The 27,915-nt window shown below is 34.5% G+C and overlaps 1 protein-coding gene across 1 annotated transcript; it reads right to left on the bottom strand.

The window, feature by feature from the left end:
• Positions 1-4: 4 nt before the first annotated feature.
• Positions 5-27,444, bottom strand: LOC100375974 (myc box-dependent-interacting protein 1-like). The gene is made up of 11 exons (XM_002736648.4): positions 27,331-27,444; positions 22,329-22,464; positions 21,614-21,708; positions 19,117-19,212; positions 14,837-14,944; positions 13,364-13,449; positions 11,977-12,135; positions 11,205-11,484; positions 10,505-10,657; positions 8,203-8,304; positions 5-6,787 (listed from the first exon to the last, which is right to left on the bottom strand). Exons 1-11 carry the CDS (start codon positions 27,403-27,405, stop codon positions 6,707-6,709), a joined length of 1,371 nt encoding a protein of 456 aa, XP_002736694.1. The 5' UTR covers positions 27,406-27,444; the 3' UTR covers positions 5-6,706.
• Positions 27,445-27,915: the final 471 nt, after the last annotated feature.

Below are 27,915 nucleotides of genomic sequence, written 5' to 3'. Positions count from 1 at the left end.
GTGATAATGGCTTAGACTGTAGGATTTATTTCTTCACACTACACTGGAAGGAAGTATAAAATATCAATCAAATTTAGCATACAAATGATCCCATCAATCAATTTCAAATATGCAAAGTAGTAATAACATCATGCCAATCAAATTTGAAAGCAAACAGGTCTGATGAGTCAGATGAGTATGTATATATATATATATCAAATCAAATCTGAATATTTAAAAATATTCAACATACAGATGAGCCATTAGAATATTTGAATATTCACAACTGACCTGACCAATCAATTCTGAATATTTGAAAATATTCTACAGATGAGCCTTTAAAAAATTTGAATATTCACAATTGACCTGACTAATCAAATCTGAATATTTGAAAATATTCTACAAATGAGCCATTAGAATATTTGAATATTCACAACTGAGCTGACTAATCAAATCTGAATATTTGAAAATATAAATATATTCAACATACAGATGATCCTTTAAAATATTTGAATATTCACAACTGAATCAATTTCAACATGCAAATGATTTAAGAAAAAATGTCAAACATGAAGGTTCTATTGGGTAACTTATGAATATATAATATTCACAAAATATTTGATTGTCAAAGTTAATAATCCACCACCACAGTTTGGCCAATCAGATGTCTCGATTCACACTATAAACTTGGCCAATCAGCTGTCTCCATTCACACTATAAACTTGGCCAATCAGATGTCTCGATTCACACCATAAACTTGGCTAATCAGATGTCTCGATTCACACTATAAACTTGGCTAATCAGATGTCTCGATTCACACTATAAACTTGGCCAATCAGCTGTTTCCACTCACACTATAAACTTGGTCAATCAGCTGTTTCCATTCACACTATAAACTTGGCCAATCAGCTGTCTCCATTCACACTATAAACTTGGCCAATCAGCTGTCTCCATTCACAATACATTCACCTGAATATGTTGAGTATATTTGCAAATTTAAATGAATAACAGTCAATATCTTATGGCTCTGTTAAATTTATCAACTGCACAAAGAATATAAATGTAATATGGTCAAGGTGCAAATTCAAAAAATTATGAATATTCATGAGTGGATTTACATGAAAATCATGCATATTCATGATACAACTCATGAATATTCATTACACCTATTATTCATTCTGTCACGATAAGGAATTGATGAGATCCACAAAACTTGCTCATGAATTTCACGATACTACAACTCATGAATATTCATAATAAATATTACCATCAGTGTTTGATTACAAGGAACCTGTTCATCAAATAACTAGACCTTCATTACATGTATTACTGTTTCTGTCAATATACAAATTGTCTCGTTCACAAAAAATTCAACTACACAAATAAATTTAAATTATACAAATCAACTAGTGAATATTCATGATGCAAATTTTAAAATGTCATGCGCATCTATGATTGGTGGAAAATGCTCATGAATATTCATGATTAGTGGAATTTACTCATGAATATTCATGAATGACCAATAACAGGTATGCAAATAAGATACTAAATAAAATATTGTACTTGCTCTAATAGAAACACATTGTTGTATGCAAATTCAGTGTTACAATGCAGTGGCCGCCAAACTATGGTGCATCAATTTTTATGTATTTTTCTACAATATCTTTTATTTTAGCTGGAATTAATTCACTGAAAAGACTTTTATGCAATGTTCAAGTTTATATACCTCATTTGCATACACCATATTTGAGCCCATTCAACGTGCATTTACCTCATTTACATATACCATATTTGAATACAGTGTATTTGAATCGTTTGCATACACATTTACGCAAAAATGAACAATGTTTTGACCTTATTTGCACACTGTTTATGCTAATTTGAACACAATTTATTAACCTCATTTGCATACACTAATATTCAAGTGTATTTGAATACAATGTATTCACCTAATTTGAATAAACCATATTTATATTAATTTGTACACAATGTTTTTACCATATTTGCATACACTATGTTTAACCTTATTTGAATACAATGAATTTACCTCATTTGTATTCACCATGTTCTACTACATCTACCAGCTCACTCAAATAAAAAAAATGACACCATACAACAAGATACCTATACATGTTCCTGGGCACAGGTAACAAATAAAATTCAGCTTCCCTGACAAAATAGTGATAGCAAAATAATTACATGCATGTAAATAGGGCGGTGTAACTAGCCCTTGTTTTTCAAACCCTAAAAATACTCCACTCCTCTTAAAATATTTGCACCACTAATACAGCATTAAAAATTATTCAACTATTTTCAACCAAAACTTATAGTTGCTTTCTTATTCAGCAATGAATGCAATAAAACTATTTATTATTTTACATTTATCACAAAATGTTGAAAAACACTACATGTAAAAACTACTATTTTTAGCAAGGCGAAAAAACTACTGAATTACAAAAAAATACAGGACACTGTTTACAAGGTAGTTGTGATATTTGTTCAACATAAAATCTCTAAATGCAGTGATATATTTCCAACAATATTTGAACGCTATCATTTTTCCCGCCAAAATTTTGGCACAACATTTTTTTTTATGTATTTTACAAATGATCAATTAATTTTAGACCAAATGGACTTAGTTTGTCAATCGTTACAGAAGTTGAATTTTTTTTTAAAAAAATGAAAAAAATTATGCAGATTTGTGAAACGTGACTTTGGCATTCAGTTGTCAACTACACAAAGAATATAAATACAACATGAAGCAATGAATATTCTTTAATGATAAAATTACAAAAAGTTATGAATATTCATGATTTATAAACTCATACATATTCATGATACAATTCATAAATATTCATGAGCAGATTTATAAACTCATACATATTCATGAATGATTCATGAATATTCATGAGCAGATTTATAACCTTATACGTATTCATGATACAATTCATGAATATTCATCACAACTATTTGTAAAGGTCAAATAGTTAAGAATGCAGTTTGACTATAAACTGAATACTACTATAATCATGAAGCGATATTTTTATGAATTTTCTAAAGTTTCATTGTTAATTTGGAACCAAATGAACATAATTTGCTGCAGCTTTTAATGAAAATTTGTGGACAAAAATTGAAAAATTTCATGCAGGTTAGTTTTGTTAAAAGTGACAAAATTTACTTTTTAAACGTTATACAACAAAACTTGCAGACATTTTTTATGGGATGTTTTCAGTCATGGTTATTTAATTTGTTAGATTTCAAAGAAATTTTGATTAAAAAAAAATGTACGAGTTTCACACTGGCAATGAAGACTTAATAATAAATAAATTAATTAATACAAAATAAGATTAACTCAAACAAAAGACACAACAGTACACAAAGCGTAAAACACACAAATTAACTTTTTGAACGCCACAAATTTACCCGCCAACAATTTGTCTGTAACAATTTTGCATAAATTTCAATAACTTTGTCGATAATTTTGGATGTATCAACACAAAAACTTACAGATCAGATCAATGTCTCAAAAAATAAATTGAAAAAAAAAAAAGAAAAGTAAAAACAATTTAATGGCAAATTAATGGCTGGCAAATTTCCGGCCCAATGTTTATTATCTTGTTGAAAACAGTGTGATTTTTTGCCAACAATGCAAACTGCAGATTGACTGTGTCACCATGACCACCAAAATGAATATTTATTGAAACTCATTGCAAGGCGGCATAAACTTCGCAAATTCAAAGTATTGATCTTGCCGACAAGACATACACTATTCTGTCAGACGTTAGTGGGGTCTGATGCCGTTCAGCTGGCGAGGGCGCTACACACACCTACATATCAGCCTATAAAAGAGTCAATACCATATTTTGCTTGAGAGAGTCCATTATGCTGCAGGCAGGGTTGTTCTTGCAAAAGCACACGTTATATTTCAGGATGTTTTGTGTGTTTACAGTTTAGGTGGTTCATTACATTTACGAAAACAAAATCAGAAATTACTGACTATTTGGGTAAAGTTACTTTAATGTTTAAATTCAAAAATATAAGATATATAGTCAGCGAACTAATTTTTCCACAAAAACCACCTTCAAAATTGATAAAAAATGCATGTTTTGAGTAGTTTACAATTGGTTCTAACGACAGAAATATTTCATCATAACTCAAATAATTTTTTTTCAGTAACCTATCCAAAAAATATAATATGTAGTGTTATGAGAGCTATATATGACAGTCATGAAGTTTGAATAATAAAGGGGGATGGTAGTTGTGCAATGCATGTTCTGATTTAACGTAACCAACAATATATTTTACACACGTTGTGTATGTCGCTATGAGTTCCATATCGAACACAACACCGACCATTTAAAGTAGGGTGTCGCCACCTGCGCATGCGTCTGTTGGCCATAGCGTGTCATTGTTTACAAACAAGCGTCTACCCATGAGCCTTTGCGTTTTCAGCATGTGTTGTTATCATCGTTTGGGACTGAAGTCCCGTGCGTGCGCTTTAATAAAAGTCATCAAGGAATATTGTGTTTAACATAGATCCCGATGGAAAATGTTCCAAAATTATTTTGCATGTTTTCTTTTAAACACATACTGTAAAACATGTCTTTTTCGCGAATTTAGCGGCAGAACTGATTCGCTAATTCAAGATATCGCTAATGACTTTATTATCAATTCAAAATGGCCACCATACAAAGAAATCAACAATGACGAGAGATTCGCTAAATCAACATTTCGCTATTACGTCATTTCACCACAATTCGCTAAAATTGCATGCAGCTTTTTCAACATGTTTTACAGTAATTCTTTCTCTGTAAAAAAAAAAAACTTCAAACATGAATGACTTATTCAAATCATTACACAACAGTTTTTGAATAATTTAGTGTGAAATTTTTTTGATAGTAGCAAATTACCTTAACACGAAACCTCAATAAATACAAATTACATTCTTCTTTTAGATAAAACTGCAAAGGACTTGTGTTTTCTAAGTCTCCTATCCTGCATTTTTCTCTGGAAATAGGTTTGCTTTCAATTTTTCCAACCTCAATGTACGCAAATTACATGTATGGCTACTTGGTAAATCAAGCACAGTAATGTATGAATGACAAAAAATTCATTGAAAATAATTTTGTTTCTAGTTCTCTAATACTCAAAAATTATACGTTTGCATTCTTGTGTGAAAAAACTCAATATATGCAAATTACGTGTTTTGTTTTTAGCACTAGACTCATGGTTTCCAACTTTCCCAATATGCAAATGAGATGTTGCATTCTTCTCTGGAAATATTTTACACTGGACACATTGTTTCCAATTTTCCCAACTTCACTATGTGCAAATGATGTGTTGGGTTATCCAAATATAAAATACAGTATGAATTCATAAACTCAACATTTAAAATCGATTTTTCAAATGAAACCGAAAATTGGTGCAGATTTGCGGCTAAAATCTTTTTACAACACTGTAATTTGAAAACTGGTTTCTATCAAAATTCTTGAAGACTCATCAGATTATTAAAGCGGGGGAGTCGTCACCTGCACATGTGTCAGATGGAATTAACATGTCATTGTTTACAAACAAGCATCGTGTTGTTATCGTCGCTTGGGACTCAAATCCCGGGCATGCGTAGGTGGCTTTAATTTAACAAGACTGCTTGGCGGAAGGTTATATGTTAGCAACGACAGTGAAAGGGCATTTGTTCGAAGTTGAAATTGGTAAAAACGAAATACACTTGACGTGTACAGGAAGACATTGTCATCAACACTTTGATTCGGATGATGCGCTTTTTAAAAATGAGCGAGTTTTTACCCACAAACAAATGATAATTTGGCGACATTTGAAAGGAAAATGACATCTTCCTAGCATAAACACACAATAGCATGATTATTTAAAAAAACAAGAATGATTATTCAGCTGATATATAGAAAGTTTACTCTCTAAAAACTTGTATACATAGGGGGAAAACCAAAATTCATTTGACGACCAGCGTCAACTGTTCGCTGGTCCGTACAAGCGACAAAGGCTGATGCAATCTTCATGCAAAATCTACCCCTGCTTGAATAATTTATCGGATAGTCATCAAAGCAACGGTGTGTGATAGTATTGCTCTGATGAGCCAAGTGTAGATCGTTTCATTTGACGTTGCGTGTACGCCAATCCTTGGCGGGTATTACCGGTGGTCAGTGATCATTGCCATCTTGAACAACGTTTGCTGCACAGCAGCCACCTAAACGAGTGATAATAATTGCTGAACCGCAGAATACCACGTCTTACAATCGCAAACCGAAAAGAACCACGTCTTACAATCGCAAACCTGTGAGAAGCACGTCTTACAATCGCAAACCTAAGAGAATCACGTCTTACAATCGCAAACCGAAAAGAACCACGTCTTACAATCGCAAACCGAAAGGAACCACGTCTTACAATCGCAAACTGCAGAACACCACATCTTATTCTTAACCAGGTGTAGGTATGGAAGTGAAGAGAACGAAAGGAAGATCCAACTAGATCCAGAAAGCTGCGTATTCTTGTGAACAGATCATATCTATTTCATGCCACTACGTTAGATTCTTCAAGCATGTTACACTAAGTTTTATAAATCCTTAGAATACACTGTAAACCATTTCATTTTTTGATGCGAGAAATTTTCATGAAAAAGAACACTACTACGTAATTTGCAAAAAATTAGTCTCTCGCAATAATAAATCGGTTTACAGTGCGTGATAGATGAATCCTATATCTTAATTGTAAAATTTTCTGGGAAAACGCCCCTGGCTCCGTCTGACGATCTTGTACCCATCAACCAACCGTCATCCTGTAACAAACAAGGATAGAACATAAATTTATTGTTTCATACATGTAGTTTGATTCATTGTTTCATCAGTTTTCATTTCTGGTTCATTGTTTCAATTTTTGGTTTATTGTTTCATCAGTTCTCATTTCTTGGTTCATTGTATCATCAGTTTTCATTTTCTAGTTCATTGTATCATCAGTTTTCATTTTCTGGTTCATTGTATATCAGTTTTCACTTTTGGTTCATTGTATCATCAGTTATTTTCTGGTTCATTGTATTATACGTTTTCATTTTCTAGTTCATTGTATCGTTAGTTTTCATTTTCTGGTTCATTGTATCATCAGTTTTCATTTTTGGTTTATTGTTTTATCAGTTGTCATTTCTAGTTCATTGTATCATCAGTTTTCATTTTCTGGTTAATTGTATCATTAGTTTTCATTTTTAGTTCATTGTATCATCAGTTATTTTCTGGTTCACTGTATCATAAGTTTTCATTTTCTAGTTCATTGTATCATCAGTTTTCATTTTCTGGTTCATTGTATCATCAGTTTTCATTTTTGGTTCATTGTTTCGTCAGTTTTCATTTTTGGTTCATTGTTTCATCAGTTTTTATTTCTGGTTCATTGTTTCATCAGTTTTCATTTTCTGGTTCATTGTATCATCAGTTTTTATTTTTTGGTTCATTGTATCATCAGTTCTAATTTTTTGATTCATTGTATTATCAATTCTAATTTTCTGGTTCATTGTATCATCAGTTTTCATTTTGTGGTTCATTGTATCATCAGTTCCCATTTTTTGGTTCATTGCATCATCAGTTCTAATTTTTTTAATTCATTGTTTCATCACTTTTCATTTTTTGCTTCATTGTTTTATCAGTTTTCATTTTTTGGTTCATTGCATCATCAGTTCTAATTTTTTTTAATTCATTGTTTCATCACTTTTCATTTTTTGCTTCATTGTTTTATCAGTTTTCATTTTTTGGTTCATTGTATCATCAGTTTTCATTTTGTGGTTCATTGTATCATCAGTTTTCATTTTTTGGTTCATTGTTTCATCAGTTTTTATTTTTTGGTTCATTATTACATTAGTTTTCATTTTTTTAGTTCATTGTTACATTAGTTTTCATTTTTTCAGTGAAAATTAATTCCAAGCGAAAATAAAGTATTTTACAGTACTAGTATTTTACAACCCAAAAACCAGATTAGTTTGGGGTTGAAAATCATTAATATAATTTACCTAAATTTGCATAAATTAGACAATTTTCTAATAACCAGATTTAAATTAGCATTTTTAGAGTTTTCTGTTAGTATTATAAATTGTAAATTATACAAGACTCAAAAAAATTGTTTGTCCTAATGTTTCATTTCATCTGTTCATTGTTTCTCATTGTGTAGCCGGTGGAAGAAACTATTACTGGAATGGGGGAGGCCACTCACCTGATCATCTGGATCATCGAAGGGCACAACAAATATAATTTCTCCTTTTTCAAAACTAAGTTCATCCGTGTCCATACTTTCATATTTATGTGTAGCTCGCACCTGAAGTGAAATAAAAAGTTTGTTACCATGACAATAAAATAACAAGCAGCCTCTCGGCTGAGATAGCTCCGCTGTTAGCAATGCACATTTCAATTAAAGAACAGAAGATATCATTAGAAAATGAACAATATGTATAGTATCAAGCAATGGGACAAAAATATCACTTTTTACAAAAAATTTCAAAAATATTCACCAAAATTAGTGAATTAAAGATATCATTACAAAATGAACAAATCTGAGAGAGGTCCACATGTAGTACCTATAAATGTAATATAAATGCAATCGGACTTGCGGTTTTTAACAAGAAGTCGAAAATATCACTTTTTATCAAAAATTACAAAAATATTCACCAAAATTAGAGAATTAAAGATATCATTACAAAATGAACAAATCTCAGAGGTCCACATGTAGTACCTATATATGTATTATCAAAGCAATTGCACTTGCGGTTTTTAACAAGAAGTCGAAAATATCACTTTTTACCAAAAATGGCAAAAATATTCAACAAAATTAGAGAATTAAAGATATCATTACAAAATGAACAAATCTGAGAGAGGTCTACATGTAGTACCAATATATGTAATATCAAAGCAATTGGACTTGCGGTTTTTAACAAGAAGTCGAAAATATCACTTTTTACCAAAAATGACAAAAATATTCACCAAAATTAGAGAATTGAAGATATCAACATGAAACGAACAAACCTAAGAGAGGTCTACCCAAGGTACTAATACACCAAGTATCAAAGCATTCAGGCTTGTAGTTTTCAAGAAGAAGTCGAAAAAGTAAAACATTGACACGGACGACGGACAGTCACTCATATAAGCTCCGCTCGACAAAGTCGACAGCGGAGCTAAAAACAGGAGTAAACATATAATTAATTGCATTATGGTTTCCATGAGTTATCAAGTTTAAAGCGAGAGGGTCGTCACCTGCGCACATGCGGGAATTGAGTCTCACGCAAAGGCAAAGGCTCATAGGTAGATGCTGGTTTATAAACAATGACATGCTATGGCCATCTGACGCAGCACAGGTGACGACTCCCCCGCGTTAAAGGGTGGTGGAGGTCGCATCGTGTCGTATTTGACATGGGACTCAAAGCAACGTACGCAACACATGTAAAACTCATTTAAACTTGTTCAACTTTAAAAATTTCACCAGTCGGCCATCTTGAATTGCAACATGAAAGAAATAGACACGTATGTATGTATCCCAAGATGCATTGTGTACATGTCAAGTTTTTATTTTTTTTATTTCTTTGTTAGAAGATAATTATATAAATACATGACATTGTACAGAAAATGAAAAGAATACCTACAGGGAAAGGAAGAAAGAATTCACAACTAGTACATATCAAGTTTGTGCATGTGACCCATCCAAAATACGGGTACAAGGTTGAGGTATCTACCAGTAATCACCATATTAATCGTAATTTTCATTGCACTCAAATACTTAAGACCATTCACATGTGTGCATGTATGACTTATTTTATTTGAGGAAGAACTTCAAATATGATTTCAAGATTCTGTTGAACAAGACATCTCGTAAACTGAACAAAAACCGAAATCCTTACAATGCTTAGAGCAGTCAGGGGTCAGTGAGACGTTTTCTGTAGATTGTACATCAGAATCAGATAGTGATAATTAGGTAGTGATAATTTGTCATTTTACAAAGTGAAATCATACCTACCTTGCACCAATAATAAATAATTTGATTGAACTCTTTAATACGATTGGTATAAGGAGAGTACGGTTTAACATAGTAAAATAGTGTAAAATCTGACTCACATAGTGATAATTTGTCATTTTACATAGTGAAATCATAATTATCATGCACCTTGTATTGCCCGACCTTGTAACGCTATTGGAAGTGCGCCCTCACATCCGGGCAATAATTTCTTGTATCCCGCCTGGCCCAGCTTTCATCAATCAAAACAAAGTGCGTCATTCTAAATTGCCTCCCTGTGGTTGCGGTCACACCATGGTAAAATTGTAATTATACCCATAAGGTATATAATAAAACCTCTATGGACTGAATACGGCTATTGGTGCCCTTAGCCATATGGCTTACGCGCGCAAGCTTGGTTTGACATTGTCAAATAGTCTAAAATCTGACTATTGGGAATGCGAATTCAAATAACAGAATACATGTACAAAAATATAGCTCAAAACTGATGGTCATTAAAACTAGTTCCTCCTACCTTATATAGTACACCCGGTGGTAAATATTCCTCTGTTGTTGTTATTGTTGATGTAGTTGTTGTTGTTGTTGTTGTCGGTGGGACTGTTATTGTTGTTGTTGCTGGGTCAATTTGAAAATCAGATGATGCAGTATGGTAGGCTGGAGAGGGTAACTTGGAGATGGATACAAAAGTCAGTAGATGAATTACAACACTAGAAGGCACTTAGTACAACACTAGAGGGCGATATTCTCAAAACTAGAGGGCACTACACTGACACAGCAGCATGGTAGGCCGAAGAGGCTAACTATATAGAAGGAAGTACAAAGGTCATCAGATGAATTACAACACTAGAGGGCTAAGTACAACACTAGAGGGCAATATTCTCAAAACTAGAGGGCACTACACTGACATAGCAGCATGGTAGGCTGAAGGGACTAACTTTCGAAGGGAGTACAAAGGTCATCAGATGAATTACAACACTAGATGGCCCTTAGTACAACACTAGAGGGCGATATTCTCAAAACTTCTGACAGAGCAATATGATAGGAAATAGATGGTAACTACCAGTATTGAGAGGGGTACAAAAGTCAGAGGAATTACAGCACTAGGGGGTACTACATTCAATACAAGAGGACGTTATATTCAACATATTTAGGACTACAACAAAGCACTATTTCTATAGTATGTCACTAGATGGCGCTGTATGACAAATAATTACCTGTGCACCAATTTGAACCATTTCATAGGCACCTCCTTCAGCGCCACCCACAGGCCGACCCTCATCACCATTTTCCACAGTTGCCCTGGGAACCTTGTACTCTGTATCATCTTCGGGTGTTGCAGCTGGAGCCGAGAGAACTTTAGTTTTGTGTTTGTCCAATTCATTCTCATTGTTCGGAATTGTGACATTATAAACTCTTGCTAAACTACTTTTCTGTTCCGGTGTTGAGGGCGCTTTTGGTGATGGTGAATGAGAATCATCATAACTGTCAGAATCTCTAGTTAAAAAAAGAGAACAGATTCTAAATGAGAATATAATACATTTTTTTCCTTGGAAGAGGACATATAATTAACATACAGTAGATTACTTTTATTTTCACTGGGTTCAAATAACTTTTGACAACATGACAGGGCAGGACAGCAAATGACAATTCAACTATTCAGGTGAGGCCAGAGCTATGAAGCCTGGTTGACCACTATCCCTATCAGTTTGAGAATAATTCTTGACCAATGGCTGTGGTTTTTTCATTGAGTCTGTGGCACACTTTCCCAGGATGCAGTTCTTTTGTTTCTGTGTTCAATCCAAGGTGACAGGTATGCTACTGACAAAGAAGTTTTGAGGTGAATACTTTTCAACAATTTTGATCAAAACTTGTAGCCAATGGGAAATTGTGTCCATTTGGTCCAAAATTAATGAAGAAATTGTAAAAAAAACAACATGAAAATGTGCAAAATGTTGTGCAAAAAAAAATTACAAGTATTGGACTCACCTTGAAGGCCTTCCTACATTATACGAGCCATTACTGGCGGCCTGTGCTAACTGATCCATGATATCGTTCAATTGATTTTTTGCTTTTGATAATTCACCATGGAAAGTAGATTCCGCTGAAAATGCTATCTGGAATGTATTCGCATACAGAGGTATCCGACTGTGAAGTAAACACAGAGAACTTATTGAAAAATTGCAATTTGGAAATACAGAGAACTTATTGAAAAATTGCAATTTGGAAATACAGAGAACTTATTGAAAAATTGCAATTTGGAAACACAGAGAACTTATTGAAAAATTGCAATTTGGAAACACAGAGAACTTATTGAAAAATTGCAATTTGGAAACACAGAGAACTTATTGAAAAATTACAATTTGGAAACACAGAGAACTTATTGAAAAATTGCAATTTGGAAACACAGAGAACTGATTGAAAAATTGCAATTTGGAAACACAGAGAACTTATTGAAAAATTGCAATTTGGAAACACAGAGAACTTATTGAAAAATTGCAATTTGGAAACACAGAGAACTTATTGAAAAATTGCAATTTGGAAACACAGAGAACTTATTGAAAAATTGCAATTTGGAAACACAGGTGACATGGATGTCGTAGGACAACTTCACCTGACCTCGGACATCACATAAACAAACATAAATAGATGTTTTTCAGTCATTCAAAGCGGGGGAGTCGTCACCTGCGCATGCGTCAGATGGCCATAGCGTGTCATTGTTTACATACAAGTGTCTACCCAAGAGCCTTTGCGTTTTAACGTGTGTTGTTATCGTCGGTTGGGACTCAATTCCTGTGCGTGCGCACGTGACGACCCTCTCGCTTTAAGATGCGTGTGCTTTTTTTTCTTCTTTTTTTTGTCTTATGTTTGTCGAAATGAAATAAAAATTACTTTCTATATAATAAAAAAAAATGATGTGTGTGATTTGGTCAATTCACACATCTTGTTTCATATTATCGGTACTTATTACATATTATCAATTTAATTTCATGAGAAACAAGATTTCACAATTGATATTGGATATTTCCCTGGGGTTCTTTGAAATTCAAGTTTCCATGACTTTTGCAAAATTTTGTCTTTACAAATGCCACAGAATCAAGAAATCACCAAAAAAATGTTTGACAGTCTGATTTCACAGGTGACCATCTCATATTTTCACTTTTCACATTCCAGAATAGAAATGTAACATTATTTTAATGCTAGAAAATGGCAGGTACACAAAAATATGTTATTGTCTATTTATAATGTACACTACAGTCCGGCATAAATTAGTACAACACGAGAGGGCGGTATTCTCAATATTGAAGAATATAACAGAAAATGCAGCAAAATTTGGGCGAGAAAGTCTGGTGGTGAAAAGGCTAACAGTACATACCTGTCGTATAGTGATGGTAATTCTTCTAATAATTCATTATTTAAATCATCATACAATTTCTTGGCCTCTGTAAAACTTTCTTGCGCCTAAAAAAAAAAAAAACCATTGGTCAGATAATGCAGTATAGGACAAAAATACAATTTATTCTGTGTTTTTTGTCAAAAAAATCTGATCCAAAATTAGCTAGGAAAAACGAATACAAACTAGGCGTAATAAAAATGCGAAAAATGATGGTGAAAAAAAAATGTAGGCACTTGGTCTAAGACACAAAAATTGATACTGAAAATATTATGCAAATCAGCTAATTAATATGCAATGGCATTTTAAGAAATAACAAGGTTGGTTTCTTCTGACAACTACTTGCATACAAGGCCACATTTGACAAACAATAACCCAAAGTAAATGTATCATATATTTTAAGTTTTATATACTTAAGTTACCTCTTTTTCATCACAAATTCACAAAATAGTCCTGTTCATAGTCTGCACTTTCCTTCAGAAGATTGAGACAAAAATTTGTTGAATAAAAATTGAAAATAGACTAAAATTTTGTCTGTTGGCTCAAAAATTAAGGTTCATTTCCAGATTATTGAAAAATATTAGAAACAAGTCATTGAAAATGACACAGACCCCATTAAGTTCTCTTTGTGCTCGTCATATTGTCGAGAGCATGTCCTTGAAACTTGAGTTCCAAATGACGTATACAACAGATTGTTTATTTACATCAAAACATGTGTTTCGTGTAATATGGCCAAAATAAAAACAGCCGTTATTCAGCCATCTTTGATCTGATTATGAAACACACTGATATGTATGATGTATGTGCCAAATTTGAATGAAAACTGACAGAGCACGTCCAAGATACCGCATAAAAAAACAAGAACAAGATGCCTGCCAGTCGACCATCTTTGATCCAATTGCGAAATAAATCGTCATGGACATGTATCCTAACATGTATAAACTATGTACCAAGTTTGAATGACAACTGACAAAGCATGTCCAAAATACAACATTATCAAAAAACAAGATGGCTGCCAGTCGGCCATTTAGAATTGAATCGCTAAACCACTGCATGTGCATGTCCCACATAAAGTACTAGGCACATGCAAAGAATGAACGGAATCGGTCCAAGGGATTCTGAGATATGACTCCAGACGGACGCACGGACGCACAGATGCACTGAGACCGAATTATAAGTCCCCGTTTTCGGACTTCGACCGAACGGGGGCTAAAAAGTGCAGACAAATGTTAAAAGTCAACAAACTCAGGTATTTGACAGTGGACTTTTGGGCAAACATTACCATATTTTATGGGTAATAACCAATTAGCATAGCACAAAAGTCGGAGAGAGAAAGAAAACTAGTTAGTAGAAATTATTTTTTTATTTGAAAAAGTTCAAAAATTTAAAATATTTTGCACCAAAATCTTTGCAAATACAAAACATGAAATACCAGTTGTTGTGATCATGCACTACCTTCATGGTTTTAGCCTCGTCTTTTTTCTTCGTACTCTGACAAGCGTTCACAGCGTGCCTCGCACTGTCATAATCTACTAGTTTTCTACCTCGTTTTGATACTTTTCCCTAAAAAAAAAAAGATAAAAAAAAATATAAAAAGTTGTGACAGAATTGCGTTTATGACGAATTGAGAACCAATCTGTTGAACTTCAGAGGTAAATCAGAAATTAGCTATTTGGATTGCTTACGTATTGAGAGAGGTCAATTATGGGAAAAGATACGACTCTACTTTGGAGATCCCAAAAATAATAATAATAATAATAATAATAATAATAATAACTTTATTTAATTAAGCGCAACAATTCCAACATATGAAGATCAAAGGCGCTGATACAATAAACAATCAGTCAAATATTAAAAGCACATTTAAATAAGTGCGTTTTCAGTCTGGATTTAAAAATGTCTACTGAAGGACTAGAACGAACAGACAGAGGTAATTCATTAAAAAGTTTAGGACCTAAATTTTCAAAAGCACGGTCTTTGTATAACACCTTGGACTTTTTACTACACACCTGACGAGTTTTAATAAGAAACTTTGATTCAGATCTTAAACTACGACTAGGTACATAAAATTCGATTAATTCACATAGATAATTTGGGGCAAAACCATACAAAGATTTATACACTAGTAAAAGTAATTTGAAATTGATTCTTTGTACAACTGGTAACCAATGAAGTTTAATAAAAATGTCTGTAATGTGGTCATATTTTCGAGCACGAGTGACAAGGCGGGCTGCTGCATTTTGTACACGAATAAGAGGTTTTATCTTAGTTACAGGGAGACCAGACAATAATGAATTACAGCTGTCTAAGCGAGAAGATATGAATGCATGTACCAACTTTTCAGTATCAGATTGGGATAATGATTTACGAATACGATTAATATTTCTTAGATGGGAATATCCAGATCTACAAATAGTAGAAATGTGTGTTTCCATAGATAGCTGCGAATCAAACAAGACACCTAAGTTTCTAGCACTTGACGAAGCACTAACCAATTCTTCACCAATTGCGATACTAGACAAAGGACACGAGTCTTGTGAGAATCTCCGAGACGACATGCACACAAATTCAGTTTTCGACACATTCAAAAGTAGGAAATTACAAGACATCCAATCGCTAACGTCTTGAATACATGTCTGAAGTATCACCCGGGCGAAAATATCAAAAGTTGTGTTATATATTGTGTTCATGAATGAATGGGAATAAATCCGTTGATCTTAAAGTGAAAGTCAAGGCTAACAACATAATACTCCTCGATGGAAGAGCTCAGCAAATGTAAGAACATGCAATTTACTACCCCAGACCATTCGTCCCGGTGTTATCGCTATCGCCACACGAGACTCCAGCTTGTCTCCTATACAATTTGACTGCGCACATCCAGAAAGTAGATGTAGCTGTGATTGGTGGAATACTAATGAGTTGAGTGTCAATCAAACGCCCACGCTATCTTTAGTAAACAAAGTCACGTGACACACGCCATTTTAGTTTTGATTAGTTCATCGGATCGGAGTGTCGGTGCTCGCCATCCATAAATCAAATCAAAATGATTTCTAATTGGAAATGGCATATTTTCATCAAACTCCTTTTCAACATCATGGTTGTTAATGTCCGTCACGTCGCTAAGTACATATGAACTGCGGTCATCATTGCAAATTGAATGTGAGAAAGTTATGGAACGTCGTTTTGAACTTGAACGTGGTCGGGCAGGTTATCCCTCCTGCTTTTCCTGGCTTGAATAAATTCACACATGACTTTAACTGTCCACAAACTCGAAGACTACACGAACACAGTCTACAATAGTCGTCCGCAACAATATGTATGTATTTCTTCGGTGTACTGATGCACGAATGCACCGTGACACGGTGTTTCTCGGGTGTCGCCATCGCTGAGAATGCCGCCGGCGCAATTTTTCACCCAACTCGCGATTCTGTTTTGCAACATTTTATCAATATTCCCTTTGACAAAATCGCCGACAAAAGCACCGCTTTGCTGATCTTTTGTTCTATAATTCTTAATGCAAACACCGACCCTAGTAGTAATTAGTAACGTCGCCTAGTACATATGAACGGTCGTCATTGCAAATCGAACATCTTTTTGAAATTTGGACGTCGGGCAGGCGATTTCAAGGCACCGCACTTAAATATTAGCAACATATTTTTCTGAGCGGTTGTTTATTCTCTTTCAAACGAGACATAAATGTGACGACATAGTCGATCCCTTATCCACCGCTAAGAATGCCGCAATGTTTCGTTCGTTTTGCAACATGCCACAAATCGTCGAAAAAAACACCACTTCGACGGAAGCTTGCGTAATAAGGGGGTTAAAACAAGAAAACAAATGCCATGTTTAATACATATCGACCTATTTTACTTGCGAAAGATAACGGAACATGAACTCGTTTCGTGCGACTTCGGAACCCGAAGCAACACACCAACAACGTTGAATTTACCCGCTATCTTCCAAATATGGTATATTAATTTATTCAGTTGTTTATTTAGAGTGACGTCCGCGGTCGAATGCGATTGGCTATCGATGTCAGTGCAAAGGTCATATGAATATTAAAATTAAGTGGGCGGAAGGAAAATTGTATAGGAGACAAGCTGGAGTCTCGTGTGGCGATAGCGATAACACCGGGACGAATGGTCTGGGGTAGCAATTTACAGTTTTTTTATATCACTTCTCATTCTCTAGATATTCAATTTTTCATCAATTTTTGTATACCGCCATCTTGATTCTTCAGCAAAGGATTGTGGGTAAAATTAGAAGTTATAGATGAAATCATTTTCTTAATTTCTGACAACAGATTCTATGATGTCATACTTTACCCATAATCTTTTGCTTGAGAATCAAGATGGCTGACTACATAATACTGATGAAAAGTTGAATATCTAGAGAATGAAAAGTGATATAAAAACACTGTAAATTGCATTCTCCTACATTTGCGAAGCTTTTTCTTGGGGGGGTCATTGTATTGTTTGGCTTGACTTCCCCTTCAATAGTGAGTTATAAGTTAGCTGTTTACATATCTAGCAAAGCTATTTCAGGGAAAAATTACGACTCTACTTTGGAGATTTGCAAATATTTACAGTTCTAAGGTACGAGTTTTTCAACCCAGAACACTTATTTTTGCAACTCGATTAGCAAAAGTTTAATCACATTGCTGATATTCCACATAAGTTGCATTGATATAAAACAACGTTTCTTGATTACAAGATTTCAATAATTTATGGCATAATATCTCTGCCATTAGAACCTATTGTAAAAATATTATAATACTGATAAAATAGCCACTATCCAATTAAATACAACGTTTAATTTCTCAAAAATGATTCTGGTGACCACCAATTTTTTTAAGTCAATATCCTTATATTTCTCTGAAGTACAATTTATTACAAAATTAATAAATCCTTGGCATGTTCATTTATGAGTAGGCTTCTACATTAAATACACCAACAGCTGCCACAAAAAACATTTGAAAAAGCATCCTTTTTATTACGCTGTTCCCAAGTAAGGAGCGATCTACCCCTGATGTAAAGAATAGCAGTTCAGTTGACATTTTTAAAAAGAAGTTGAAAACCTATCTTTTCAAGCAGACTTATTGTCATTAAGAACTTTTTATGTGTTTTGTTGAGTATCTTAAGAGCATTTTTATTTTGTGTGGATACACAATGCTATTCAAACAGGCTTATTGTCACTGAGAACTTTTTATGCGTTTTGTTTGAGTACCTTAAGAGCATTTTTATTTTGTGCGAATACACAGCGCTATACTAACGTCTACTATTATTCAGCCTATGTCAATATAGTAGTATTATTATATACCCACTTATCTACAATGGCTGTAAAGTAGGTAGGTCATTTCTATGACAATACATTGGACAAACAAAAGATATGACTCAAATGAACACTTGGGGGCTAGCCTGAGACACAGAGGGCAATATAACCACCTGGATTAGTTGTACATACTTTCATATCTTGAAATTGATCCAAATGAACACTAGGGGGCCCAGCCTGAGTCATAGAGGGCAGTATTACCACCTGGATTAGTAGTACATACTTTCATATCTTGAAATTGACCCAAATGAACACTAGGGGGCCCAGCCTGAGACATAGAGGGCAGTATTACCACCTGGATTAGTTGTACATACTTTCATATCTTGAAATTGACCCAAATGAACACTAGGGGGCCATCCTGAGACACAGAGGGCAGTATTACCACCTGGATTAGTTGTACATACTTTCATGTCTTGAAATTGACTCTGGTAAATAGAGATGGGTTTATGAACTTGTTCCGACAGTCGATGCTGGTAGTCATCCCATAATAGTTCACACGTCTGAAAAAATAACAAATCTCAGTAGTAGATTAACTGCAAATACTGATAAATATAATCTACTAAATTAAATATATATCAGCATGAAAAAAATAACAATAGAACTCATTGTTTCACTGGCATTTTCATGAGCTTAAGGTAGAAGCCAACTCATAAATTAAAATACCCAGAATTTATTTATTTTGCAATAAACTGTACTCCAAGGCAATATAAGGATATTGACTTAAAAAAAGTTGGAGGTCACCAGCCTTATTTTTGAGAAATTGATGGTTGTATTTTAGTGGAAAATCACCATTTTGGCACTTTTACCACAGGTTTCTATGGCAGAGTTATTATGCTATATCTCAAAATCTAGCCTGGTGACATGGGCTAAAAAATTTATATACTGTTAATGATGGAGTACTTTTTGTTGTTCTGAATTATTTTAAAAAATCTGGGTTCTAAAAAGTGTCAAAAAAATGCAATTTTTTTTCAACCTTGTGTTCTATGGAATTGTTCTAAAAATAAAAATTTTCAAGAAATATTAGAACACGTTTCCCAAATAGCTCAACTGTAACACACAAAATAATGCTATTTCATTGTACCATGAGACATTAGCTTCATGATCGTACATAATAAACTAATGAACATTATCATGCAATTAATGACCAATTTTGTCAAAAATTATGACTGGGCTACTACCTTTATACCCAGTGAATATGCTCATACATCAAAATTACTGTAGAATACTTTATTTTCGCTTGGAATTTATTTTCACTATTTTCGCTGAAGGGATGATTCCGTGAAAATAAAATCCAGTGAATATACTTTTTTTCCTGTATTTCACATTAAACTAATCAAAAATCAGTGAAAATAAATTCCATACAAAACGCCCAAAAAGCCTTTTCAGCGAAAATTAATTCCAGCGAAAATAAAGTATTCCACAGTAAGTGTCAGTGAAAATAAATGTTTTTTTTAAGTACTGTATTTAATTTTTCGCTATTTTCGCTGAAGTCAGTGAAAATATAATCCAGAGAATATATCTTTTTTTTTCTACGTTTTACATTAAAGTCATCAAACATTAGTGAAAGTAACATCCATACAGAACACCCAAAAAGTCTTTTTTTAAGCAAAAATTAATTCCAGCAAAAATGAAGTATTTCAGAGTACGTCTTAAAAAAAGATAAGATTTCGTTTTTAAATTATTGAAAATTGAAAAATTATACGGTTTATCATTTTTTTTATACAACCTTTAACATTTATTAAATAATACAAATTCACAAAATAGTCTGCACTTTCCTTTAAAAGATTAGGACAAAATTTTGTCTGTTAGGGTTTATTTCCAGAAATATTGAAGAATGAGAAAAAAGTTCTATAAAATTTGGGCGAGAAAGTCTGGTGGTTTAAGGCTAATTTGGATTGACAAAACATTCTTCAAGGCACTTTCCATTCTACCGTATATTAGCACACTCTACTGAAATTTGAAATTGTATAAACGATTTGAATTCAGATTTCAAACTCACAAGCACAATGACAATCAAAGAAAGCTTAGAAAGAACTCTCGTGTGCTGAGAGTATTGAAGACATTAAAAATTAATACCAAAGTTACTTGTACTTAAGATATTGATGGAAGAACTAATTATGCAAATCAGGTAATTAATATGAACAGATTCTAGTGTAAAACTAATAAGGTCTGCGCAATGTGCACAACAGACTATCCATGTACCAAGTTTCATTGAAATTGATCAATTGATTTAATTATGCAAATTAAGTAATTAATATCCACGGCTTTTTATCAAAAACTCATCAAATCTGCGCATTAATTCAGAGCATCTATTTACCAAGTTTCATCAAAATCCAATGACTGGTTCTTTGGATATCCGTGGAACAGTCATGGAACAGCTGAAAATTAGCTAATTATCACGCAAATTAGATAATTATTATGCATGGATTTTTACCAAAACCTAATCAAATCTGCGCATTGGTCCAGAACATCTATGCACTAAGTTTCATCAAAAAACGATGTATGGTTCTTGAGATATCAGTGGAACAGACGGGCACACTGCAAACTGCAAAGACTCCCATTGTCAAAAACAAAACATTTTGTTGCCCTAATAGCACTTATTATTCACAAAACTGATTCACTGTAAACTATATGTCCATATATAGCAGCTATTTTGCATATCAATGTTTGCATATAAAGCATATATTTACATATCTATCATGGCTAATTTGTAATTTGAACATTGTGAATCACCAGTTTTTAAAAAAAAAAAAACAGATCGTGAAAAAATGTCAATATTCAGAAATTTGAGAAAAAATACCATACTTCTGTAGGACACGGCATTATATTGTTGTTTTTTTCCAGCTGGGCATTTAGTCGGATGCGTATGGATGTTGTATTGTAAAATTATTAAAAACAAACCTCAGCAAGGTCATTTAGTTGATTGTAGCCTTCCCAGTCTTCTTCATAGACATCCCGGAGTGTTTCATAAAAACTTTTGCTGGCAGCACTCATTGCTGAAATAAAGTACATCAAATCCAGTCAAAACTGGTTTAATCCAGTGTAAACTGGTCATCTGTCAAAACTGGTTTCATTCTGTGTAAACTGGAAATCTGTCAAAACCGGTTTAATCCAGTGTAAACTGGTCATCTGTCAAAACCGGTGGTGAACAGGTTAATTTAAGTGGTGTACTACTGTACAAGAAAGAACAAGCATACATTGACTTCAGAATGGAAATACGAAAACGATCAGAGACAAATAAACTAAAACTGACGAGATTTCACATTAATTACAGATTGCTACAATCTGATAACACCAAAATATTTGCTGTGAGTATCAGTGATTATTATACATCTGTCATCTTAACGCCATAAGTTACAGCGTGTCGTAATTTTGCGGTATTTTACAGGGTATTTTCATCCTACCATATTAGGAAATGCGAATTCCAAACATAGAATGATTACGCACGTAAGAGACCTCTAATACTAAAAACAAACATGGCTGCCACCAGAGTTTGACCGGACTCCATACAAAGAAGTTCGCTGATTCTGTTCTAAACTTTTTGGATTTCGGCATTCCCATGATATATCCTTGTAGGAAAAGATGTATAATACGAGCCATTGCTATGGTTACCAACCTTTGACACACTGGATATACTGCTTGACTTCTCGTTGTAGTTTACCGGCTGCCGCTTGTTGTTTGTTGAAATTCTGGACATACTCATCGAATATTTGGTCTTTTGTTTCATCAGCCTTCCCTAATGATCGGAGCATCTATGAAGAAAACAAGAGGTAAGTATAGTAAGTAAACCGGTCACTGGTAGCATAGTGGTTGTTGCATCAGACTCATGATCGGTAGACCCAAGTTCAAATCCTATCTTAGGCTGAACATCAAAGGGTCAACCCCTACCCTGGGTGAGTGTGCAACAGACTCAATGGGAAGGCCGATTCCATTGGTCGAGACTTGTTCACTAACAAATGCGACTTTAGGGGAACCTTGGTTAAGGTCCGCAGGTGCTTGTGTTCGACTGAGCCTGGTTGACGCCAAGACAACGCATTAAATTGATGTCGTGTAGTCCCAAACAGGAAATGACTTCTGTGGCAAAAATGCACTATGTGTCAGCACTAGCACTTGCAATTTGCACATACAAAAAAAAAGTCAGGAGAGACAACAGTGACATTCAATGTCCAGAACTGTCGCCTGGCACAAAAAATATATTTAAAAAAAAAAGAAAAAGTATGGCATATTGTAAGCTCTGTATCAGAAACAGTGACCAGGGATTTTTTTAAACAAGAGATCAGGGGGGCAGCGCCCTCATGCCATGGCCATGCGCCCCCTTACCCTGGGGAGCATATCCTCTGGCAACCATAAAATTCGGATTGACCAGCAGGGATCACATGTGGCCTGAGTCTTCAACTGTGACCTGTCTGATAGTAATTTTTGGCCCCAAGGAAGCCATAGAATGCGCCATTTTAACTCAGAATTATCAAAAACTCCACACCCTGGTAGAGAGAACCCTATCTCCCCCACTTGGTGGCGCCGTTGAATTGCAGTGCTCCCTCTTGCAGTTGTTTTCTAGAAAAATCCCCGAGTGACTTCTATTAAAATGGCACAATACAACAGTGAGAATGTGGCTTGAGCATACACAGAAATGGGGAACATTTGTGGTTCTTAATTTTCGTAAAAGAATGTGAGCGGCTTCTATTAAAGCGGCTTCTAATACAGATATTACGGTGATAAAACAATTGAGTGGTAGATTAAGATTTCTTTCCCTGATGTGACAATTATACATTACTGAGGCAACGTCACATCACAAAAACAAATCATCGTATACAATTCTTTTGTCATCTTGAATTTGGTAAATTCTTGTGATGATTTATATGTCCGAAGTGAGTTACAAGACATTAATCCTCTTTTGTCTGATGGCAAATATCTACCATATCTATCTACCAAGTCTGTCACACCTGCAACAGGTTGTATGACCAACTTTTGTACCAGCCTTTGCCTGACATAGGATAACCTGATTGGCTACAAGCTATCCAATTATTGACAATAATGATACTCACAGCTACATACACACAGAGACGCCTGTAGTAAGTAAGCACAGGGCAGGGCAGGGCAGGGCAGGGCAGGGCAGGGCAGGGCAGGGCAGGGCAGGGCAGGGCAGGGCAGGGCAGGGCAGGGCAGGGCAGGGCAGGGCAGGGCAGGGCAGGGCAGGGCAGGAACCTCATCAAAAAAATGAACAGGTCAAAGGTCAAGCTAACATAAATATTTGTTGTAATACACATGTGTACAATGCATTTCAGCATGGGACAATGTGACCATCATCTGTTCATAATGTCATTATGGCAATTTAATGCACACATACAGTCCATTGTACCACAGAAACCATATCCCATGTTTGGGACTACGGTATGTGTCAGGGCTGTGTGACCATCTTCCTATCATAATGGTATCATGGTAATTTAATGTGCTATCCTGACATCAACAAGACCTGGTTGAATACAAGCACTCGCACTCGCGGCCTTTAACTAAAATTGAGCATGACAGACACACATTATTCACATTGTCACTCTAACCATTTGAGCACCATTGTCAATTTCAGTCATCACCTACAAAATAGTTTTTATAGTCTTCTCTTCCTGACATTCCTCACGTTTTAAACATGTTTAATAAAAAAAATAACCATATTCCACAACAGAAACCAGATTCACTGTTTCAACTACAGTACAATCACCAATCACCTCTATCTTTAAAACCACCAAAGCCGTGTCATGTTAAAAACTAGTTTACACACAACCTAACAGAGGAAATCAGAGGGTGTAAAAATAGCATCATTTTTTAGTTATAAAAGGCAAACAACGATTTTTCTTGGATTGCTACAGTGAATTTTGGGGAAAATGTAATTCACTATGTTTGCTGTGTATATAGATGTTCATTCTGTCTGCTAACATATTAAAAGCTGATATCGAACGCCACTGAGCGGCTGACCCAAACAAGGACATGTATTATTAAAACTTTTCATAATAACCGCATTTCCAGGGATGCATGGGAGAATCTGTACCAGTCTAAGCACTCTCATTGGATGATTATTATTGTTTGAATTTATTTTTATTATTATTACGTACATTATTGACTTCCTTGCAGAGACATAAAGTAACAGTTTGGATTAAACTAAATCTTAGCCCTGGATCCACAGCGTCATCAGAGTCAGTGGTATTTACATTTGATTGCTGGCTTCCCTCTCAAATACTGCAATGGATTCTGGTATAGCGAAATGTGGATGGAATTTGCTTGGAATTTATTTTCGCTATTTTCGCTGAAGGGATGATTCTGTGAAAATAAAATCCAGCGAATATACTTTTTTTCCTATATTTCACATTAAACGCAGTGAAAAATCAGTGAAAATAAGTTCCTCACAAAATGCCCAAAAAGCCTTTTCAGTGAAAATTAATTCCATGGAAAATAAAGTATTTCACAGTAACTCTGATTGTCTATACTCTGCAAATTAAGCAAATTGCATCAAATTTGTATTGCAATTTTTCCAGACAGTTACTTGTTCATGTTTTGCTCATCTGCTTGATAAAAAACAGTGCGCACCAATTTGCTGTGCATCCACCCTGGTTTTTCTATATCAGGATCCATTGTGGTGTTTGAGTGGGCAGCCAGCGACTGAATGAAAATATTACTCACTGGAAAAACTAAACCTATGATAAACAGTAATTTTGAAGACTCAAACGACTGTTTAAAATAAAACATGCCCTATCATCCATCTCAGCAACACAAGTTGTGTCTTGTCGTGTGTGAAATGGGACCCATAGCAATACTGTGGAATACTTTATATTCGCTGGAATTAATTTTCGCTGAAAAGGCTTTTTGGGCGTTTTGTGTGGAATTTATTTTCACTGATTTTTGATGAGTTTAATGTGAAATATAGGAAAAAAAGTATATTCGCTGGATTTTATTTTCACGGAAACATTCCTTCAGCGAAAATAGCGAAAATCAATTCCAAGCGAAAATAAAGTATTCTACAGTATTATGTTTTCAAATTGTTTGTTTGTTTGTTTGTGTGTAACATGGAATGCGCTTTGAATTATGCCAATCAGGCAAACTAACTATGACATCATCTTACTAAATACACAATTAACAAACAATGTCTACTCGGGTTATTAAATCACATACAGAAAGCCTACAAAATAAGAAAAGTAAAGGTGAAAATCAATTGATGTATTGTTGTGCTATATTTTCAGTGTAATTTAGTTGTTGTTTATTTGAAATCTATCATTGTATTGTATGTGTAGTTTATTTTTCATCACCAATCCTCCTGTTAGACCAATGGTAATGCTTATTGGCACAATATATTATTGTATTGTATGTGTAGTTTATTTTCAAAAGCTTTAATACAGCAATTACCAAAACTGAAATGTCAGATTTCATTAAGGTGGTAATAAAGCATTATTCAATTCTATTCTATTCTATTCTATTCTATTCTATTCTATTCTATTCTATTTTATTCAATTCTATTCAATTCTATTCTATTCAATTCTATTCTATTCTTACACATATACTCATGATTGTTATGCAAAACTGAAACTGTAAAAAACAAAATACTGTGAAATACTTTACTTTAGCTGGTATTAATTTTCACTGAAAAGGCCTTTTGGGCATTTTGTATGGAATTTATATTTGATGAGTTGAATGTGAAATATAGGAAAAAAAGATTATTCACTGGATTTTATTTTCACGGAATCATTCCTTCAGCGAAAATAAATTCCAAGCGAAAATAAAGTATTCTTCAGTATACTTAATTGCATTTTGATAGTTTTAATTACAGGGATTTCCTGACACATTCAAGTATGATGCACCGTCACAGATTACTATTTAAATACTGAAATCTTTTCATACACTGTATCTGCGGTTTAAATTATTTGCTCAAAGTCATAGTAACACAAACCCCACATCTGGGTAAATATATAGATACTGATAGTTGCTGTAAATAGATCCAGGATTCTAAACTACAAACATACTATTTTGACAGCTAAATTAAGTGCACAGATAACCCATGGCCAAGAGAAGCACTGAATGAAAACGAATCAAGGTCGGAATCTCGGTGGAAGTCACCTTCAAAAAAATAACGTACTAGTAACGAACCGGTACTGATAAGCAGGGCGGCACGACATCTGTCAATAGATCTAAATCAAATATCAACCACATACGAAACTGGGTCGCGGCGTAACGTCTCATTAACTTGAACCTTTTTGCCTCAGTCAACAGTCATAGTAGAGGGACCGTGCTTTAACGCAGATTTCAATGCCGTACGCAGTGTACTACAGAAACATTATTCACAGTAGCCTCAATGCTACTTCGTTTAACTGAAGCGACGACCCCGGCATCGTTAGCAGATACGGATTAAATTAATAACTGTCGGGTATTTGGATCGCTGACGACGAATGACGACACTTGCTCAAATACCTGACGGAACAGTACGCAATGCAATGGGCGTGTTTTTGTTGTGAATTTGAATGTTGATCGATCAGCGATAGGTGTGGTACAGTAGCCTAATGCATCTACGTAAACACTACGCCGCGTTATGGCGCCTAGTACGATATCTGGAGTTACACTGAATCTACCGTACTCACCCGCTCCTTCGCTCGTGTTGTGTGTTTAGTAAAACTTTTGCCCAGGAAACTGCTCCTCTTGCCTCCTTCCGCCATCTTGGAAAGTAGATTGAGTACTGCGCATGCGTCTGTTACAAACTGACGGCGATTTTGCTACGAATGCTGGGAAAACGGTTTCACTCCGAGCCCTCTGTCGGTCGTTACGGTTGAGTTGACTCCGCACAGCTTGGACAGATTTTTTTATATATGTGTTTCAATTTTAAACGTATTACGGGTAGTCCATTTTAAAACTTGGGGCTGGAGAAGAAAAATGTTCGAGGACGAAAAACGGCCAGCAATGTACTAGGAGTAATGCGAATACAAAAACAAAGTGTTACAAATCGCGGCAGACGTATAAACAATACTTTCAGAAAACTAAATTCTTTGTGTTCCCTAGTTGTCAAATTGACAAACCCTTACTAAGTGTTATGGCTGAATCAGATATAATTCAATACAACAGGATTAGGCGCTTCGTTGTTTTTTTTTTTTTTTTTTTTTTATGAACACAATATATCAGTCAATAAATTTATGTCATTTTAGGCCAGACTTTTATTATTCCTTGTTTCG

The sequence above is a fragment of the Saccoglossus kowalevskii genome, chromosome 20, assembly GCF_978046115.1.
Source record: "Saccoglossus kowalevskii chromosome 20, keSacKowa6.1, whole genome shotgun sequence".
Classification (NCBI taxonomy): Eukaryota; Metazoa; Hemichordata; class Enteropneusta; family Harrimaniidae; genus Saccoglossus; species Saccoglossus kowalevskii.
This window is presented reverse-complemented; position numbering and strand designations above follow the sequence as displayed.